Source organism: Hyla sarda, chromosome 9 (genome assembly GCF_029499605.1).
Source record: "Hyla sarda isolate aHylSar1 chromosome 9, aHylSar1.hap1, whole genome shotgun sequence".
Classification (NCBI taxonomy): domain Eukaryota; kingdom Metazoa; phylum Chordata; class Amphibia; order Anura; family Hylidae; genus Hyla; species Hyla sarda.
Window position 1 is genome coordinate 121,330,845 of NC_079197.1, and position 22,506 is coordinate 121,353,350.

The following is a 22,506-nucleotide window of genomic DNA, read 5'->3' on the forward strand; positions in this document are numbered from 1 at the left end:
ATTGGGGCCGCTCTGCCAGTAGGTCGTTCCACCCCCATGGGCACTGGTATCGTGGCTGTGGTGGTCGCCGCCCAGTGCTACGCCATTTTATGCTAGGGACTTTAGGGACCCACTCTAAATAGGTGGCCTTGACATGGCGAGTGGGCTTGTACTTTTTGATCAAAAATGTATATACTAACAACCTGTTAGTTTTTGATATTATGCTGAGAAGCAATCAGATCATTATACAAGATTGTAGATGTGCACCATGTCTGTTTTCTACCCGAATTCACACAAGATTTGTAAATTACTTCTACTTAAAAATTTTAATCCTTCCAGTACTTATCAGCTGCTGTATGCTCAAGAGGAAGTTGTGAAGTTCTTTCTAGCATGACAACAGTGCTCTCTGCTGACACCTCTGTCCATGTGGAATCAAATCCCTATAGAAAACCTCTCCTGCTCTGGACAGTTCCTGACACGGACAGAGGTGTCAGCAGAGAGCACTGTGGTCAGACTGAAAAGAACAACTCCACTTCCTCTGGAGCATACAGCAGCTAAGTACTGAAAGGGTTAAGATTTTTAAATAGAAGTAATTTACAAATCTGTTTAACTTTCTGGCACCAGTTGATTGGAAAAAAAAATTTCCCACTGGAGTACCCCTTTAATGGTTGCAACAAGATGTCAGACTCTGACTTTCTGTGGACTACAGGAGGACATCATCACCTACCATATCCCCTCCTATTAGCTCCCAGACCCCTCCCCACCTTTTCCAGCTCCATCTGCTATCTCTGTGGAATCAGGTTAAATAGTAATTACCGTATATACTCGAGTATAAGCCGAGTTTTTCAGCATGATTTTTCGTGCTGAAAACGCCCCCCTCGGCTTATACTCGAGTGAACTCTCCGCCTGTCAATCCCTTTCAGTGGTCTTCAACCTGCGGACCTCCAGATGTTGCAAAACTACACCTCCCAGCATGCCCGGACAGCCATCGGCTGTCCGGGCATGCTGGGAGTTGTAGTTTTGCAACATCTGGAGGTCCGCAGGTTGAAGACCACTGATGAAGGGATTGACAAGTGGTGATGATGACGAAGGCCACAGTGGTCTTTAACCTTCGGACCTCCAGAGGTTTCAAAACTACAACTCCCAGCATGCCTGGACAGCCATCGGCTGTCCGGGCATGCTGGGAGTTGTAGTTTTGCAACATCTGGAGGTTCGAAGGTTGAAGACCACTGATGGAAAAATTGACAGGCAGTGATGATGAAGGGGGGGGGGGGTGATGAAATAGGGGGATGATGTATTTCCCACCCTAGGCTTATAGTCGAAGCAATAACTTTTCCTGGGTTTTTGGGGTGAAATTAGGGGCCTCGACTTCTATTCGGGTCGGATGTTCAGAATCTCTGTTTCTTCAGCTATCCAAGCACAGCACCAGTTTGTGGGGAACAACCCAAAGATAAGGCATGTATTACTAAGGGTTAAGGTGTATCTCCAGGAAAACGTCAGATCACCACAGCCCAGGTGCACACAGTAGACTGCACATACCATAACCCAGCGGATAAGTCAGTAAACCTTGTAGATAGCATGTGAGACACAACAACTAAGGGCACAGTGCAACAAATAAGTCACAGGACAATCCAGAAGGCTCACCTAGAAATACTATACAGAAAAGAATGTGCCTTACAACGCCCATAGTGATCTCCAGAACAACTGACCTTATGGTGATACCTTTACTGCATTTTTTTTTTTTTTATTGCAATAGGTCACATGATATGTACAATATCACTGAGCCAACCCAAAAAATGGTTGCATTTGAGTCTAAGTAGCATAATATGGCCATGTTCCATTTCAAAATACAAGTGTTTTATTTGAATACACGACCAGCATACAGTATATAGAACTTTTTTCTTGCTTTTTTCTGTTAAGTGTAATTTTTACAGGAGATTTTAAAAGGATATTTGGTATGTATTTAATGTTAAATATGCATAAAATGTACATAAAAAAACACATGTAAAATAAAAAATGTATGGAAATTCCTTATGTATTTTACAGCCATCTTTTCATGCCAAGTGAACATACCCTAAAATAAGTGATCTCTTGTTCCCTTATCCACATGTTGACTTGCTTTAATAATACGTTCACACATACAGGATCCTGCTCAGATTTGATGCGCAGGATTTGTAGCTGCAGATTATAAACTATGCTCAGTCATTTAGTTTACATTGAAATCTGCAGCAGAAAATCCTGTGCATCAAATCTGTGCAGGATCCTATACGTGTGAATAGACTCTAAAGATTAATTTTAGGGTGTAATATAGACCTTTTTATTTTATTCTAGGTTTGTTGGACGAATGAACATACACACTAATCAGGAAGTCAAAGCCAGGTATACCACTTCATATAAACCACTTCTTATATACAAGTAATTAGAATGTATATATGTTGTATGGTAATTCAGCATCCCCAGCAAGGTGCAGTGAGCATTCTTCTCATCTACAGGTTATTTTTGTAGGGTTCTAAAGAGCTCCAAAGCACTGATGTTAGTTCTAGATATTATTGATGCTGCTGACATTGACAATGGTGCACTCATGTTAGTACTATGGAGCCTTCAATGTTGTTTTACAATATATATATATATATATATATATATATAAGTCCAAAGTGGATACAGCACCAAACAGCTGGGGACTCAAGCTTGTAGATGGAGTGAGACTTTATTTGCTACCCAATGTGCAACGTTTCGGCAACAAACTGCCTTTTTCAAGCATGCTTGAAAAAGGCAGTTTGTTGCCGAAACGTTGCAGATTGGATAGCAAATTAAGTCTCACTCCATCTACAAGCTTGAGTCCCCAGCTGTTTGGTGCTGTATCCACTTTGGACTTTTGTATGCTTTTCCGGGTTGGCATTCTCGGATGATCACTTGCACACGCTGAGATGATCAGTGCTGTCTCTCCTTTTCACTTTATATATATATATATATATATATATATATATATATATATTTATTTATATAAATTTGTCTATCCTAAGAAAAGACCATCTGTATCTGATCAGTGGGGGTCGGACTCCTGACATCCCCACTGGTCAGCAAATTAAAGGGGTGGGGAGCTGTGTGTTCATCATTTCCTACCAGGCACAGCTCCTCCCATTGAGTACCATCACCAATCTGATATTGATAGCCTTCCCTACGTGTATCCTCCGTTAATACAGTGTTGTTGTTTCATTGACTTTTATTTAGATCTTTGGGCCCTGACAATTTGCTGCTAAAAGGAGCTACATTAAAAAATACAAAGAAGATTTATGGTAAGTATAAGAAGTTTCCTAAGTCATATATTCTGCTTGATAATGATGAGTTAGCTGACATCCTCTAGCAATAGCTTTTTAATCTGATTTAGGGTCTATTCACATGTACAGTATTCTGCGCAGATTTGATGTGCCGGATTTCAAGCTGTGTTCAGTCATTCGGTTTACATTGAAATCTGCAGCAGAAAATCCTGCGCATCAAATCTGCTCAGAATACTGTACGCGTGAATAGACCATTAAAGGGTTTTTCTCAGGAGGCAACACATTTATTTAAAAAAAAAAAAAAAACTGCCTGCCTGATCTGCTGCCATTCCAACAGCGTCTGGTCCAAACTGCTCACCGCTTACTTTGCTGACCTGCAGGACATACTTGCTTAGGGAATAATTGAACAAGGCGAGTTACCACTTCAACCAGTGTCGTCACATTAAAGGACTAAAGGGGAGAAAAGGGAGAGCACTTCTCGGTGTGATAAGAGAGATAATCAGTATAAAAGGGAAATAAAACAGCAGCTCACCAAATGTGGTTTTGTAACATCATACCCAACAATGGTAAGCGCATCAAAAGGTAGTGTATCCGCAGCCCTCCGGCTAGGCAAGGTATTCAATCGGTCTGGCTTCAAGGAGAACGCCGGCTCCACGTGGCGCAGCATACAAAAGGAATGGAGATCAGCTAAAATCGAGGTAATTTATTTCCCAAAACTCGTTTCGCTGTGGGAAAGCAGCTTCATCAGGCCTGAATGATGAAGCTGCTTTCCCGCAGCAAAACGCGTTGTATCTTGGGAAAAAAATTGGTCACATTAAAGGAGGCATAGAGCAACAGGGACCAGATGCCATTTGGATCAGGCAGGTGAGTGTGATTTTGTTATATGTACAGTAAGTACCCTAACTCTTTATTTAGTTATTTCTTTATTTTTGTCCTAAGAAAACCAAATAACATGTTTTGCAATTTGTTGCACAAGGAATTAATTTTGAAATCCACTAGTGGCCCTAGGGAAGTAAAAAACAAATATTTAAACAAACAAAGTAAAAAACAAATATTTAATTTAAAATTGATCAAAGTAATATGCACACGTACAGGTTCATTGACCGAAAAATATATACCGTATATACTCGAGTATAAGCCGAGTTTTTCAGCACGATTTTTCGTGCTGAAAACACCCCCCTCGGCTTATACTCGAGTGAACTCCCCCACCCGCAGTGGTCTTGAACCTGCGGACTTCCAGAGGTTTCAAAACTACATCTCCCAGCAAGCCCGGGCAGCCATCGGCTGTCCGGGCTTGCTGGGAGTTGTAGTTTTGAAACCTCCGGAGGTCCGCAGGTTGAAGACCACTGCGGCCTTCAACATCATCCAGCCCCCTCTCACCCCCTTTAGTTCTGAGTACTCACCTCCGCTCGGCGCTGGTCCGGTCCTGCAGGACTGTCCGGTGAGGAGGTGGTCCGGTGGGATAGTGGTTCCGGGCTGCTATCTTCACCGGGGAGGCCTCTTCTAAGCGCTTCGGGCCCGGCCTCAGAATAGTCACGTTGCCGTGACAACGACGCAGAGGTGCGTTCATTGCCAACGTACTTCTGCGTCATTGTCAAGGCAACGCCTCTATTCCGGGCCGGAAGAGCGGAGAAGAGGCGCCCCCGGTGAAGATAGCAGCCCGGACCACCTCCTCTCCGGACAGCCCTGCAGGACCGGACCAGCGCCGAGCGGAGGTGAGTACTCAGAACTAAAGGGGGTGAGAGGGGGCTGGATGATGTTGAAGGCCGCAGTGGTCTTCAACCTGCGGACCTCCGGAGGTTTCAAAACTACAACTCCCAGCAAGCCCGGACAGCCGATGGCTGCCCGGGCTTGCTGGGAGTTGTAGTTTTGAAACCTCTGGAGGTCCGCAGGTTGAAGACCACTGAGGGCGAATGATGAGAAGAGGATGATGAAGGGGGGGTGTGGGGATGATGAAGGGGGGTGGGGATGATTACAAGGGGATGATGAAGGGGGGATGTGTGGGATGATAAGGGGATGATGAAGGGGGGGATGTGTGGGATGATAAGGGGATGATGAAGGGGGGGATGTGTGGGATGATAAGGGGATGATGAAGGGGGGATGTGCGGGATGATAAGGGGATGATGAAGGGGGGATGTGTGGGATGATAAGGGGATGATGAAGGGGGGGATGTGTGGGATGATAAGGGGGGGATGTGTGGGATGATAAGGGGGGGATGTGTGGGATGATGACAAGGGGATGATGAAGGGGGGATGTGTGGGATGATGACAAGGGGGGATGTGTGGGATGATGACAAGGGGATGATGAAGGGGGGATGTGTGGGATGATGACAAGGGGATGATGATGAGGATGTTAATGACGGGTCTGGATGATGACAGGGGGGGATGAGGTATTTCCCACCCTAGGCTTATACTCGAGTCAATAACTTTTCCTGGGATTTTGGGTTGAAATTAGGGGTCTCGGCTTATACTCGGGTCGGCTTATACTCGAGTATATACGGTAATTGGTCATAGATTTATTTTTTCTATATACTGCAAAAATTCTGTCAAGGAACACACAATAAACAAGCAATGTGGGAGTTATGTATTCCTATAACCAAACCTGATCCATGTAGCAAAATAAAATCTAAAGTCACAGCTAAAGAAAGTAAAAAGTTGTTTTCACACCAAAGTAATTAGAGTTTCTTTAGAGTATATAGTGTATATATATGTTATGTTTCATCACAGTATTGGAAGTGTCACACAACACCTGGCATTAGGCTGCCCTCTTATCTTCTCTGTGCAGTGTTCTGGCCGCTGTTCTGTAACTTGCCTTTTATGTTCTGCAGGTGTCGCAGTGTATACCGGCATGGAGACAAAAATGGCTTTAAACTACCAAGGAAAGTCCCAGAAACGCTCTGCAGTGGAGAAGTGAGTCTCCCAGTATAAACAACACATTGCTCCAGTTTATAGAACATGTTCCCGTGCTGTCCGCTGCTGACATTGTACTTCTATCTGGTCAGATAAGCTGTCCTGTGCATTTCCCGTGAACACTGACAAGGACAAGGTTGTTTCTCCTTTTAGACCTTTCAATAAAATCAACAGGGAGATTTCTAATTAAAGGATTTCCCTCTGTTGTTTTTATTAGTGCAAGGACAAGCATTACCAACAGGATTCTGTGTGTGCAGGCTGCGGGGCTATCAATAGGCTGGGATGGTGCAGATTAAGATGAAAAGCTTTCCTAAAATGATAAATACACCCGTCACTTATTTAAAGGGGTATGCAAAAAGAAAATGATGCCGGCACTCACCTGTTGTGCTGAATAATCGTGGGGTCTTTTTAAAGAAAGTCACGCAGTACAGTCAGGTGTGCAGGGAGAGGGAAAACTGCAGCTCAGCCGAGCTCGTGTAGAAGCTGTGCCGTTTCGCGGGTTCTCCCGCTTGGTCACGCCTCAAGGCGTGACCAGGCGGGAGAACCCGCGAAACGGCACAGTTTCTACACGAGCTCGGCTGAGCTGCACTTTTCCCTCTCCCTGCATACCTGACTGTACTGCGTGACTTTCTTTAAAGGGGTTATCCAGGAAAAAACATTTATTATATATATATATATATATCAACTGGCTCCAGAAAGTATTTGTAAATTACTTCTATTAAAAAATCTTAATTCTTTCAGTACTTATGAGCTTCTGAAGTTAAGGTTGTTCTTTTCTGGCTAAGTGCTCTCTGATGACACGAGTCTCGGGAACCGCCCAGTTTAGAAGAGGTTTCCTATGGGGATTTGCTTCTAAACTGGGCGGTTCCCGAAACACGTGTCATCAGAGAGCACTCAGACAGAAAAGAACAACTCAACTTCAGAAGCTCATAAGTACTGAAAGGATTAAGATTTTTTAATAGAAGTAATTTACAAATCTGTTTAACTTTCTGGAGCCAGTTGATATATATAAAAAAGTTTTTTTTTCCTGGATAACCCCTTTAATAAAGACCCCATGATTATTCATCACAATGAGTGAGTGCTGGCATCATTTTCTTTTTGCATATTCCTATGTCACACATTTTTCATCTGCATCTGCACCAACTAGTAATACATAAGGTGCAATTAGCAGGACCTGTCTGCCTCTACACCCATTTAAAGGGGGTCTCACCTATGTGTGCTCTGTATCTCCTATTCGATGCGATAGAGATTGACCGCACAAGTTTTGAACGCCCCTATTCTCTGAAACTGTGTGTGTGTGGGGGGGGGGGGGTTAGTCTCAGCAGTCAGAACACCATTGGTTCCAATTTTATGGACCGTTTAAGCATAGAATGGGTTAAACCCCTTTAAGCCACTGAAGTGCTCTGAAGTATATCAGGATTACTGCTGTCACCATGCAGGACTGTCAGCGGGCTATATGAGAACAACCTGCGTCTTCTCATGAATTTACCAGACAGATGTAGAGTATAATAGTCTACACAACCTTGGATTTTCATTAGTTCTTTGCTTTAGCATAGAAGGAACTTGCAAATTAAAGGGGTGTTCAGTGTCAGCTGGTAAAGCTTATTCTTTGTATGGTAAGTTATGCAATGCTTGCATAAGTTACAAGATGACTTGTATAGACTAAGTGTCTGGGCAACCACTTGGCAAATGAGGTTCAATGTGGATAAATGTAAAGTTATGCATCTGGGTACTAATAACCTGCATGCGTCGTATGTCTTAGGGGGGATTAAACTTGCAGAGTCACTAGTAGAGAAGGATCTGGGTGTACTTGTAGATCACAGACTACAGAATAGCATGCAATGTCAGGCTGCTGCTTCCAAAGCCGGCAGGATATTGTCATGTATCAAAAGAGGCATGGACTCAAGGGACAGGGACATAATACTCCCCCTTTATAAAGCATTGGTACGGTCTCACCTGGTATATGCTGTTCAGTTTTGGTCACCTGTCCATAAAAGGGACACTGTGGAGCTGGAAAGGGTGCAGAGACACGCGACTAAACTAATATGGGGCATGGAACATCTTAGCTATGAGGAGCGATTAAAGGAGTTACAATTGTTTAATTTTGAGAAGAGACGTTTAAGGGGGGATATGATAAATCTATATAAGTATATTAAGGGCCCATACAAAAAATATGGAGAAAAACTGTTCAAGGTTAAACCCCCCCAAAGGACGAGGGGGCACTCCCTCCGTCTGGAGAAGAAAAGGTTTAGTCTCAAGGGGCGACACGCCTTCTTTACCCTGAGAACTGTGAACTTATGGAACAGTCTACCTCAGGAACTGGTCACAGCAGGAACAATTAACAGCTTTAAAACAGGGTTAGATACATTCCTGGAACAAAATAACATTAATGCTTATGAAGAAATATAAAATCCCATCCCTTCCCCAATATCGCGCTACACTACAATTCCCTGGTTGAACTTGATGGACGTACCGTATATACTCGAGTAAAAGCAGAGTTTTTCAGCACGATTTTTCGTGCTGAAAACACCCCCCTCGGCTTATACTCGAGTGAACTCTCGACCCGCAGTGGTCTTCAACCTGCGGACCTCCAGAGGTTTCAAAACTACAACTCCCAGCAAGCCCGGGCAGCCATCGGCTGTCTGGGCTTGCTGGGAGTTGTAGTTTTGAAACCTCCGGAGGTCCGCAGATTGAAGACCACTGCGGCCTTCGACATCATGCAGCCCCCTCTCACCCCCCTTTAGTTCTGTACAGTACTCACCTCCGCTCGGCGCTGGTCCGGTGCTGCAGGACTGTCCGGAGAGGAGGTGGTCTGGTGGGATAGTGGTTCCGGGCTGCTATCTTCACCGGGGAGGCCTCTTCTAATCGCTTCGGGCCCGGCCCCAGTATAGTCACGTTGCCTTGACAACGACGCAGAGGTACATTCATTGGCAACGTACTTCTGCGTCATTGTCAAGGCAACGCCTCTATTCCGGGCCGGAAGCGCGGAGAAGAGGTGCCCCCAGTGAAGATAGCAGCCCGGAACCACTATCCCACCAGACCACCTCCTCTCCGGACAGTCCTGCAGCACCGGACCAGCGCCGAGCGGAGGTGAGTACTGTACAGAACTAAAGGGGGTGAGAGGGGGCTGGAGGATGTCGAAGGCCGCAGTGGTCTTCAACCTGCAGACCTCCGGAGGTTTCAAAACTACAACTCCCAGCAAGCCCGGACAGCCGATGGCTGCCCGGGCTTGCTGGGAGTTGTAGTTTTGAAACCTCTGGAGGTCCGCAGGTGGAAGACCACTGAGGGCGGATGATGAGAAGAGGATGATGAAGGGGGGGTGTGGGATGATGCCAAGAGGATGATGAAGGGGGGGTATGGGATGATGAAGGGGGGTGGGGATGATGACAAGGGGATGATGAAGGGGGGGGTGTGGGATGATGAAGGGGGGATGTGTGGGATGATGACAAGGGGATGATGACAGGTGATGATGATGATGATGAGGGTCTGGATGATGACAGGGGGGAATGATGTATTTCCCACCCTAGGCTTATACTCGAGTCAATAACTTTTCTTGGGATTTTGGGTTGAAATTAGGGGTCTCGGCTTATACTCGAGTATATACGGTATGTCTTTTTTCGACCGTACTAACTATGTAACTATGCAGTCATTGAATCAGAACTTATATTGTGTTCTTCCAGTGAATACAAATCAGGTCATGTATTCCTGATACAAGCCCTATGTCCCTCATAGGATTAGGAAAGGTGTTCATCCACTGGAGATAAACGGTTAAAGGGGTACTCTGGTGGAAAACTTTTAAATCAACTGGTGCCGGATAGTTAAACAGATTTGTAAATTACTTCTAATAAAAAATCTTCTTAATACTTCCAGTACTTCTTAGCGTCTGTATACTACAGAGGAAATCCTTTTCTTTTTGGATTTCTTTTCTGTCACGAACACAGTGCTCTCTGCTGACACCTCTGTCCATTTTAGGAACTGTCCAGAGCAGTATATGTTTGCTTTGGGGATTTTCTCCTGCTCTGGACAGTTCCTAAAATGGACAGAGATGTCAGCAGAGAGCACTGTGTTCGTGACAGAAAAGAAATCCAAAAAGAATAGAATTTCCTCTGTAGTGTACAGATGCTAATAAGTACTGGAAGGATTGAGATTTTTTAATAGAAGTAATTTACAAATCTGTTGAATTTCTGGCACCAGTTAATAAAAAAAAAAAAAAAAAGTTTTCCACCGGAGTACCCCTTTAAGGTTTCAATAAAATGACTGCAAGCAGAGATCTTGTGAACTGTAAGGAAAAGATTGAGAACGTTTTAATTGGACAAGTGTATACAACTTAGTTATTCAATCCCGTATATACTCGAGTACAAGCCGACCCGAATATAAGCCGAGGCCCCTAATTTACCCCCCAAAAAAAACAGGAGGAAAGAAAAAAAAAAAAATAAGTTATTGACTCGACTATAATCTTAGGGTGGCAAATACATCATCCCCCTATGTAATCATCCAGACCCCCATCGTCATCCCCCCCCCCCCCCTTCATCATCATCACCGCATGTAAATCCCTTCGTCAGTGGTCTTCAACCTGCGGACCTCCAGATGTTGCAAAACTACAACTCCCAGCATGCCCGGACAGCCATCGGCTGGACGATGACGAAGGTCGCAGTGGTTTTCAACCTGCGGACCTCCAGAGGTTTCATAACTACAACACCCAGCATGCCCGGGCATACTGGGAGTTGTAGTTTTGAAACCTCAGGAGGTCCGCAGGTTTAAGACCACTGAGAAAGGATTGACAGGCGGAGAGTTCACTCGAGTATAAGCCGAGGGGGGCGTTTTCAGCATGAAAAATCATGCTGAAAAACTAGGCTTATACTCGAGTATATACGGTAAACACATTCTGGTATGCGAAGCTGCATTATAAGGATCTAACTCAGGAAAGTCCTGTTTGTTTCTGTTGACTTTCTGTTAGGTTTATAACCTTTTATTTAACAAGCTCTTAGTTCCCAGAGTAAACTGATCTCACCCCCTGATAGCCAAGGTACTGATAACAGTGAGGTTACAATTGCCTCTGCGTGTGTCATTCATCTGTGTATTGCTGAAGTACGTTCTTAACCCTTTAATGAGGCGTGGTCTTTATATCCGTGGCACTGTGAATGGAGAGTACTTGGGACTGGAGCCGGCCTCCCATACTTGGTGACTCCTGGCTGGTTTAGGCAGCTGAGGGCTGTTGCCAATATCTGCCAGAGAAGGTTTGTTGGCGGCTAATGCCAATGTCAAAAACTGACACCACGGATCAAAACTTCACGAGTCAGAAGTTTATAAAAATGATAGGACTTCTTTAGAAAGCACTTTACCCAACAAAGCCACAAAATTATATTTATGATGAGAAGAAATGAGTGCGATGATTTGTGTTTCTGTTTGTCTACTCTATACTTAAAGGATTACTTCTAGGAACCTAACTTGTCACCTATTCACAGTATCCACCCCCCCCCCCCCCCCCCCTTGAAATCTCTTGTATGGGGCACGGCTACTTACCAGTCCCCAGAGTGCCCCCACCTGTAGAAACATGCTTGTGTGACGGCCCGCTAAGCCAATTACCATTTTAGATTGGATCCCATCTCAGTCTGTGATTGGTGGAGCTGGCCATCACTCCTTCTGGTCTCCAAAGGACTGGGTAAATAACCAAGCCCCATAAATGAGATCGCAGGGGCATCCCAGCGGACAGACCCTTATGCCCTAACTCATGGGGTAAGTAAGGGGTTAGGTTAAGTTCCCAGGACTACCCCTTTAATAGGTGCATTTCTAGTTAATTATTTTAATCATTTTTTTTTCTTTTCCATTTAGATCAATAAATGCCTTTTTAATAGTGTACCTGTCTATCCTGGTCTCCAAAGCTTCCATCTGTACAACACTGAAATACGTATGGCAGAGTAATCCTGCCAACGATGAGCCATGGTACAATGAGAAAACACGCAAAGAAAAAGAATCATTCAAGGTATTGTTGTGTACGCAATCTGGATAGTATAATGGAGCTCTGTTCCTGCATCAGTATTTCCCAGTATCTGTATAAAGTACCTGCTTGACAATAATATTATTTTAACAGTCATGTGAGAATATACTGTAGGTGTTGTCCCTGAAACTGAAGAGCAAAGAAGATCCTGGATGGTGCACCCTTATCCAGCTGGATAGTTTTGCTCTGATCTACATCACATACATCATATACACGATACATAAATATATGTGTGTAACATATTCCCCACTGAAAAAGACTACTGAGATCAGCCATAGGACTTTAGAGATAAAATAAAAACATACACAAACACAAAGTGTATGACTAAGGCTTGGTGACAACAAGCCGAAATGCGTCACACGCATTTGTGTTCCTGTATGTTTTCCTGTGGATTCTAATTAAAAGTTCCTGCTCCCCGAGTCAAGCGCTGGACATTTTTCTCTTTCCTGCAAAATAAAAACATGTACTTACTAATAACATCTCTGCTCTGTTAGGCTGGGTTAACACCACGTTTGTGCAATACAGTTCCCCTATACGTTGAAAACTGTACGGAAACGTATTGAAAACTGTATGAATTGACTCTCCATTGAAAACCGTATGCCAAACGATGCATCCGGTTGTGTTCGTTTTGCATAGTGTACGGTTTTCTCAGTTTTTTTTCCCCATACCCAAAACCGTAGCCTACTACAGTTTTTGTTCCAGGTGAAAAACTGTATTGTAATGCATTTTTTTTTTTTACATGGGAGTGAATGGGAACCGTACAGAACCGTATGTGCGTTTCACCATCCGGTTTTTTACTTTGTCCAGTTTTTTTTCTTGGAATTTCAGTCAAACAAGTGAAACTGTATTCATAATGGAATGAAAAGTTAAAAACGTATACATTTTTTTTCTTTTAAAAAACTGATGCAACCGGGCATCATTTTTCAAACCATATATGGATCAAAATGTGTAAACACGTTTTGATACTGTTTAGTCAGGTTTTGAGGAATCAGTTTTTTTTAAATCAAAAACCTGATACGGGAACTATATTGCAAAAATGTGGTGTGAACCCAGCCTAAGTGTGGATTTATATAACCCCTGCTAATAATAACTTTGGAAGAAGGTTAATAAACTGATCACATGGTAAGAAGGTAAAAGGGGTAGTCCGTCAATATTTAGTGAGTCAAGCTGAAAGCAATACAGATGGCTCCATTTGTTATGTAGTAGTTGGGAGTTGATATGGTAATTTTAAAGATATATATTACCACTCTTGTTCCTTTGTTAAATGCATCATATAGAAAGTTACAGCCTAAAGATATCCTTCTATTGGGTGAAATGCAACCTTTATACAGGTGATATCCTAGTGTTTTCTCCCCAGAAATCTACTAACAATTGAAAGTCTTACAGACAAAACCCATTAAAGGGGTACTCCACTGGAAGAAAAAAAATTTATAATTAATCAACTGGTGCCAGAAAGTTAAACATATTTATAAATGACTTCTATTAAAAAACCTTAATCCTTCCAGTACTTATCAGCTGCTATTTGCTCCACAGGAAGTTCTTTAATTTTTGAATTTCCTTTCTTTATGACCACAGTGCTCTCTGCTGACATCTCTGTCCATTTTAGGAACTGTCCAGAGTAGGAGCAAATCCCCTTGTTAGGAACTGTCTGGAGCAGGAAAGGTTTGCTATGGGGATTTGCTCCTACTCTGGACAGTTCCTAAAATGGACAGAGGTGTCAGCAGAGAGCACCTTGGTCAGGTAGAAAGGAGATTCAAAAAGAAAAGAACTTCCTGTGAGTCATACAGCAGCTGATAAGTACTGGAAGGATTTTTTAATAGAAGTAATTTACAAATCTGTATAACTTTATGGCGCCAGTTGATTTAAAAAAAAAATGTTTTCCAGTGGAGTACCCCTTTAAAATACTAAGGGAAGGCTTTTTCCTCACCCTAAACTTATACTTGATGTGATCCCCACCATTTCTGAAGTCAATGAGCTAGATTTTTTGTTTTTAAATACCCAGAGACTCCTGGGAACCTGTACAATAAATAAGCGCCTGCATCAGTTTTTCCCAGCCAGTGTGCCTCTAGCTGTTGCAAAACTACAACTCCCAGCATGCCTTCGGCTGTCCGAGCATGCTGGAAGTTGTAGTTTTGCAACAGCTAGAGGCAAACTGGTTGGGAAAACTGGCCTACATGAAGACCCCGTATCTATTATCTGGATACCATGTCTGTTTTTATATCAACCAAATAATTGCCATTCAGTACTTAAGGAAAGCTGGGTTTGAACCCATTTATTTCCATAGTGATGGTTTTGCATTGTCACCCTTTTTTTTTTTTTCAGAAACAGATGTAAAAAAACAAAAAAAAAGACTCAGGTGTTTAGATTTGCAGGCGCTCAATGATATCAGGAAGAAGTGCTGTCGAACCGTATAAACATCTTGTCAAGCAATTTGTCTTATCCGCATGGCATGATACAGTACAGGTTAATGATGTTTTCTTCCCCTCTTGTTTATAGCTATTGAAGATTTTTACAGATTTCCTTTCCTTCATGGTCCTGTTCAACTTCATCATTCCTGTGTCCATGTATGTCACTGTGGAAATGCAAAAGTTCTTAGGATCTTTCTTCATTGCTTGGGATAAGGACATGTATGATGAAGAAATAAAGGAGGGCGCCCTGGTGAACACCTCTGACCTCAATGAGGAGCTTGGGCAGGTAGGACATTGTTGTGTGTGTTCTATAAGATATAGAAAATATTTTATAGTTTTTCTACCTCTGCTGCGGTATATCGAGTATTGCAGCCATTAATGTCTGATATAGGGGGTCTTACCGCCACCAACTGTGCCAACTCCTAAAACAGAGAGGTCGAGTCTCTGTTTCTGCATGTTTTGTAGGTATCCTTCAGAGAACAGAGGGGTTAATCTTCCGAGCATTTCATTTTCGGCTGGGAAACAGTTGAAGGAGGCACAGGCCTAAAACACTGGGGGGGGGAGAGATCAATATGTGTGTGTGTCAGAATTTTGGCAAAGCAAGGTGAAGGCAGGGAGTACCTCTGGAAAAATGCGACATCAATAGGGTGCAGACTCTCAGATGAATTTGTAGATATAAAAGTGATTTATTCCGATAGAATTCCAATTCCAATAGAATTGAATTTTGGCATGTGCGTATGTTATGAGACAGATTGTGTAAAACAAATTACACAAAAAGATGATTTGTGCCATGCTTGCCAAGAGGGAGTGGCTTGTTGTAAAGTGGAAATGGCCTTGGTAAAATGGGCATGTCTTATATGTGCTATATACATGGCACGATCACACCCTATCGGTCCAGCCAAGACATTAGAGAGGGTGTGATGGTGCAAGGGTTAAGGCCACCAGACCTCTGGGTTTCCACTACTATTCCCAGCAAGTCACCAAATTAACCCTTAGATAAACGTGTTTCCACCAGAGCCGCCTTCAGAAAGGTGAGCTCATATATTTAGAGATCAAAGACCAGAGCTGATTAATTAAACATTTAATCTGATAAAAGGTATCACAGTGCTGACTATATAAAAATACAGAAACAAATGACATACAGGTACAAAAATATATATAAAAGAGTTTTGCAAGACAAGTTCAGAAAGCAAAAGATGAAGTTCTTACAGCATGATGATATAGCAGTCCATGAGAGGGAGTTCCAGCTGTTCTTAGGATGGTCTTGTCTGCTTGTTGCACAGCATTGAACACCCTACTTTGAGTCTAGCATTGTTTTAAATTTCATATCTGCTTTCTTGGGAGGAAGACTCCATTCCCCCCTCCCCTCTGATCCCACCAGGGGGTCTTCTCTCTTCCTGGCCCCTTATCTGTTTGATTATATGATGGGACCAGAGTGCATGACTTCAAAAAAGCCTTTGACTTCAAAGGAGATGTAAACAAACAGCCAGACCCCCAATAAAATGCAATACACAAACCCACAGTCTGAATGACCTCCACCCCCAGGTCTTGGATAATACCTCACACACAGTTATAATTTATAATATACATATAGGATTTTAATAATCAGGCCTTGGGCCTGACAATACATAATATACATTTTTTGCTTTAGAGGAAGTCAATTTAAAAGTAAGTGTAAAATGTAGTAAAACCTAGAGGATCAGCTTGCCGCCATCTGTAGGATCCATATGCCCGGAGATGTTGATTAGTTCCTTAGCATGTGAGACATCAACCCAGGCTAGGGTTGCCACCTGGCCAATATTTTACCGACACAGCCGGTATTTTGGCCACCCTGCCGGTATTTTTATATTAGAAATACTGGCAATGCAATGGCCAGTATTTATCCAACCAATCCTCCAACTCCCAAAATGTTGCACCATATACTATACCAGTATTTCCCAACCAGAGCACCACCAGCTGTTGCAAAACTACAATTCCCTGAATGCCCGGACAGCCGTTGGCTGTCGGGGCATGCTGGGAGTTGTAGTTTTGCAACAACTGGAGGCACCCCTGGTTGGGAAACATTGACCTATACTATATACTACTATATAGTCTAACATGCTGGGAGTTGTAGTTTTTTTCCTTTGGGTAGTTAGTAACAACTGCAACTCCCAAATAAAATTAACGAAAAGTCACAGCAAAACAAAACTGGTTAAAACTATTTAACCAAACTGTTAAAAACTACAGATCGGGGCGCAAAAAATGAGCCCTCAAACAGGCCCGTATAAGGAGAAATAAAAAAGTTATAGGGGTCAGAATAGGACATAATTTCCCCCGCATATGTGTATCCTGTGATGTCACGCATATTTAATTATGTGCTACTGCAGATAGAGCAAAAGCAGAAGGAAAAATAGAATAATTGAAAAGTATAAAAATACTCACCTCCAGCGCTCCCATGGTGACTCCTGTGTCCTGCTCTGGTCTCCTGCGCAATCCTTTTCCCGGGCCCAATATATGATGCTGCAGCTCAGAAAGAGGATCGCACAGAGGACCGGATCAGGATGCCGAAGGCATGGCAGGAGTGCCAGAGGTAAGTAAGAGGCTTATTTCTTCTATGTTTTACAGAATGGGCATAGATCACACCACCCCCGGCATTGGGAAGGCTTCATCTTTAATATATACTGTAAATGCCCAAATTAGAATTTGATGAGAATATAAATCTGCATATACAGTGGGCAAAAAAGTATTTAGTCAGCCACCAATTGTTCAAGTTCTCCCACTTAAAAGGATGAGAGGCCTGTAATTTTCATCATAGGTATACCTCAACCATGAGAGACATAATGAGAAAAAAAATACATTAAATCACATTGTCTGATTTTTTAAGAATTTATTAGCAAATTATGGTGGAAAATAAGTATTTGGTCACCTACAAACAAGCAAGATTTCTGGGTCTTACAGACCTGTAACTTCTTCTTTAAGAGTCTCCTCTGTCCTACACTCATTACCTGTATTAATGGCACCTGTTTGAACTTGTATAAAAGACACCTGTCTTCAACCTCAAACAGTCACACTCCAAACTTCACTATGGCCAAGACAAAAGAACTGTCGAAGGACTCCAGAAACAAAATTGTAGACCTGCACCAGGCAGGGAAGACTGAATATGCAATAGACAAACTGCTTGGTGTGAAGAAATAAACTGTGGGAGCAATTATTAGAAAATGGAAGACATACAAGACCACTGATAATCTCCCTCTGGGGCTCCACGCAAGATCCCACCCCTTGGTGTCAAAATGATGACAAGAACGGTGAGCAAAAATCACGGAAACACACGGGGGGACCTAATGAATGACCTGCAGAGAGCTGAGACCAAAGTAACAAAGGCTACTATCAGTAACACACTACGCCGCCATGGAATCAAATCATGCAGTGCCAGACATGTCCCCCTGCTTAAGCCAGTACATGTCTGGGCCCATCTGAAGTTTGCTAGAGAGCATTTGGAGGATCCAGAAGAGTAATGGGAGAATATCATATAGTCAGATGAAACCAAAGTAGAACTTTTCGGTAAAAACTCAACTTGTCGTGTTTGGAGGAGAAAGAATGCTGAGCTGCATCCAAAGAACCCCATACCTACTGTGAAGCATGGGGGTGGAAACATCATACTTTGGGGCTGTTTTTCTGCTAAGGGAACAGGACGATGAACCGTGTAAAGGTAAGAATCAATGGGGCCATGTATCATGAGATTTTGAGTGAAAACCTCCTTCCAACAGCAAGGACACTGAAGATGAAATGTGGCTGGGTCTTTCAGCATGACATTGATCCCAAACACACCACCTGGGCAATGAAGGAGTGGATTCGTAAGAAGAATTTCAAGGCCCTGGAGTGGCCTAGCCAGTCTCCAGATCTCAACCCCATAGAAAACCTTTGGAGGGAGTTGAAAGTCTGTGTTGCCAAGTGACAGTCCCAAAACATCACTGCTCTAGAGGAGATCTGCATGGAGGAATGGGCCAAAATACCAGCAACAGTGTGTGAAAACCTTGTGAAGAGTTGCAGAAAACGTTTGATTTCTGCCATTGCCAACAAAGGGTATATAACAAAGTATTGAGATGAACTTTTGTTATTGACTAAATACTTAGTTTCTACCATAACTTGCTAATTAATTATTTTTAAAATCAGACAATCTGATTTTATGGATATTTTTTTTCTCATTCTGTCTCTCATAGTTGAGGTATACCTATGATGAAAATTACAGGCCTCTCTCTCTCTCTTTTTAAGTGGGAGAACGTGCACAATGGTGGCTGACCAAATACTTTTTTTGCCCACTGTAGTTCTGTTTTTTCAAAAACATTGTACAATTCCCAGCTTTGTCTTTGCTTCCATAGGTGGAGTATGTGTTTACTGATAAGACTGGCACACTTACAGAAAACTCTATGGAGTTTATTGAATGCTGCATAGATGGCTACAAATACAAGGAGACTGGAGATGGACTTGATGTACCTGATTGTCCTGCTGGAATCTATGGAAAAGCTGCTAAGGTAATATTCTTCTGCATAGTGAAGCTGACGTATTTCTTTGCGAGTGACCATAGTAAAGTATGGCTCACATTTTAATGCATGTGGGCAGCACAAATGACCACTGGATCGCTCTTGCGTCTTTTCACTTCATCATTGTCGGCCACACATCCTGTTTACACAAGGTGATGTGTGGCCAATGACAATGATTTTATTGGCCACACAAAAGATGCGCTCAACTAATGACCACGCTTTTTCTCGTTTGTCAGCTGATCACTGAACTTTTTTTATGGGCTTAAGAGGAATGAGCCATCACTCTATTTATTTAAGTTGTCTGTATATCATAGTAGAGGTATGCACTACTACTCCAGTTTCCCTGGATACATCTAAACATATTCAACCACTTTAGTCCCCTGAGGAGGCTGCTACTTAGCTAAAATGCGTCTCAGCCTTTTAGTATTGACTTATGTCATGTTGGTGATGTTATTAAAATTTGGATTTGGAGTGGTAATTGTCTCCTGTAGGGTTCTCTGCGGGTGATTATACACCTAGTGGTGTACCTGCAGGAGTGTAGGGCATTGTAGGAAAGTTGTAGTGTTGCAATAGCTGGAGCTCCACTACTGATTTAGCCCTTTGTGTTTCCCCTGCATGCAAAGTAGCAAATGGTCAGTACCTGAATCTCTTTCTTTGAAACAAAACATCTGCATCTTATTATATATATATATATATATATATATATATATATATATATATATATATATATTTCCTTTAAATGTCTTACTTCTGGCATGGCTATCTCAGTGCCTGGCTTCTTACAACTTATCAGTGCTGTCTTTTTGCTAGCTTCTCAAATGGTGGACAAAATGTTGCAGATATGCGATCAGCATGTATCTGTGTACTGCCCTGACCAGACGTTCAGTGCGGTTTTCAGCTTGACTTCAGCTGCATGAGTTAAATTGGAAATAGGGTCAGGGGGTGAGGATGAGATATGAGGTCGGGATATGAGGACAGGATATGAGGACAGGAGCACCAGTGTTGCTTTTCCTCTTCCACAAGGTGTAGGTAGGGAGATCGGGCAATGAGAATGAAACGTTCTGATGAGACAGTTTTGCACACTGCACAATCCCCAGACATGCACATAGAGATGAATTTCTACCAGACATCCGCAATTTATCTTCTTTAAAGCAGGAGAGGTGGAACAAAAACTGTTCCATTGATATCTCCGGAGCTTCCATCATACAGCATCTCTCCTGCTTGGGACGGACATTGGGCATATCTGTCCAAAATGTCAGAGTACACTGGGCAAATAGGACAATTTTCTTTTTATGACACCAGCTCAACCTGTTCAATACAGTGACCCCCCCCCCCCCCCGACCTACGATGGCCCCAACATACGATCATTTCAACATACGATGGTCTCTCAGAGGCCATCGCATGTTGAAGGCAGCATCAACATACGATGCTTTTGTATGTCGGGGCCATCGCATAAACGGCTATATGGCAGCGCAGACTGCTTCAGCTGCCACCGGATAGCCGTTTACGGTGCCCTGTGTGGTCCGCTGACGATCACTTACCTGTCCTCGGGGCTCCGGCGCGTCCTCTTCAGGATCCCCTGCATCGTCGGCGCTCTCCATCGTCGCCATCACGTCGCTGCGCACGCTGTCACGTCATGCAATAGGAGCGGCGTGCGTAGTGACGTGATGGCAGCGACGGAGAGCGAGGATGCTGGGGAAGCAGAGGCCTTGCCGGAGCATCGGGGACACCACGGGGACGCGGCGACAGCGATGGAAGGTGACATCCTGGGCAGCGGTGACGAGCGGTGACGGTTCGGAGCGGCAGGGACACTTGAGAATAACCTCCAATACCAGTGCTCTTCAACCTGCGGACCTCCAGATGTTGCAAAACTACAACTCCCAGCATGCCCGGACAGCCGTTGGCTGTCCGAGCATGCTGGGTGTTGTAGTTTTGCAACATCTGGAGGACCCCAGGTTGTAGACCTCTGTCCTATACTTTACATTGCACGGATCCCTCAACATGCGATGGTTTCAACAAACGATGGTCCATTTGGAACGGATTACCATCGTATGTTGAGGGACCACTGTATAGGAAAGCGCATCCATGTCTACTGCAGCCATGTCCATATGTGTCATTATGTAATAGCCACAATACGGACACCCTATGTGTGTTCTATATGTAGCGACACACTAGATAGAAGAGGAAGCAATGTTTGGGCTAAGCACCACTTCAGTCTTCACATGCAGCAGTACACAGCTGTGGTAGACAGTAGGGAAGGAGGGATTTTTTAAAGATGAGATTTTAAAATCCTGTGTTCTCAAAGTGGTACTTCTAAGGAAAAAAAAAGTTTTAAAATCAACTGGTGCCATAAAATTACCGTATACAGATTTGTAGATGACTTTTATTTAAAAATCTTAATATCGCCAGTACTCATCAGCTGCTGTATGCTCAAGAAGAGGTTGTGTAGTTCTTTCCAGTCTGACCACAATGTTCTCTGCTGCCACCTGTGTTCATGTCAAGAACTTTCCAGAGCAGGAGCAAATCCCCATAGTGAACCTCTCCTGCTCTGGGCAGTTCCTGAGACAGACAGAAGTGGCAGCAGAAAGCACTGTGGTCAGACTGGAAAGAACTACACAACTAACCCCTGGATCATACAGCAGCTGATAAGTACTGGAAGGATTAAGATATATGTATTTTTTTTATTACATATTGTATAAAAAGTTGATTAGAAATATGTTTGTTTTTGTTTTTCCACCAAACTTACCTTTTTTAATAAATAAAGTTTCTTTAGAGTCCATACCAAATGACCTGTAAATCTCACCAGTTAAACGTGTAACGTTGTCTCCTCTTTAATGCCTTCTAGGATAGGGAGGAACTGTTCTTGCGAGCGCTATGTCTCTGTCATACAGTGCAGATGAAAGAAGAGTGTCAGATGGATGGACCCGCAGCACCATCGGGGAACCAATGTTCTTACGTCTCCTCTTCTCCTGATGAAATCGCGTTGGTCCATGGAGCCAAAAAGTTAGCACCAGTTTATATTCCGTTTTACATTCTGTCCTGTTTTGACATTTATGGTATATCTACAGGGTATGCCATATAGCTGTCTGATAGGTACAGTTTCTAGAGGTGGGACCCCCACCTATCTAGAGATTAAGGACCCGACTCCCTTCGGGGTGTGCTTGTGGTGGCCGGAAAACATGCAGAGACACGGCAGAGAGGTGGAAAGATTGGAATCTATGGGGGAGATTTATCAAAACCTGTGCAGAGGAAGAGTGGTGCAGATGCCTATAGCAACCAATCAGATCGCTTCTTTCATTTTCCACAGGCCTCTAAAGAGGCCTGTGGAAAATGAAAGAAGCAATCTGATTGATTGCTATGGGCAGCTACACCACTCTTCCTCTGCACAGGTTTTGATAAATCTCCCCATATATT

The 22,506-nt window shown here is 43.2% G+C and overlaps 1 protein-coding gene and 1 long non-coding RNA gene across 7 annotated transcripts in view; one reads left to right on the forward strand and one right to left on the reverse strand.

The window, feature by feature from the left end:
- The window catches only part of ATP11C (ATPase phospholipid transporting 11C), a 190,750-nt gene that overhangs the window by 117,336 nt on the left and 50,908 nt on the right, over window positions 1–22,506 (forward strand). For all 6 annotated transcript variants that reach the window (XM_056540795.1, XM_056540791.1, XM_056540793.1 and 3 more), the window contains 7 exons: window positions 2,311–2,358; window positions 3,211–3,275; window positions 6,085–6,166; window positions 11,999–12,149; window positions 14,661–14,858; window positions 18,931–19,083; window positions 21,938–22,095. In XM_056540795.1, coding sequence (XP_056396770.1) covers window positions 2,311–2,358; window positions 3,211–3,275; window positions 6,085–6,166; window positions 11,999–12,149; window positions 14,661–14,858; window positions 18,931–19,083; window positions 21,938–22,095 — 855 coding nt within the window. The remainder of the gene's footprint in view (window positions 1–2,310; window positions 2,359–3,210; window positions 3,276–6,084; window positions 6,167–11,998; window positions 12,150–14,660; window positions 14,859–18,930; window positions 19,084–21,937; window positions 22,096–22,506) is intronic.
- Window positions 1–22,506, reverse strand: part of LOC130291687 (uncharacterized) — a 54,797-nt gene that overhangs the window by 19,546 nt on the left and 12,745 nt on the right. The gene's annotated exons all lie outside the window — the stretch shown is intronic.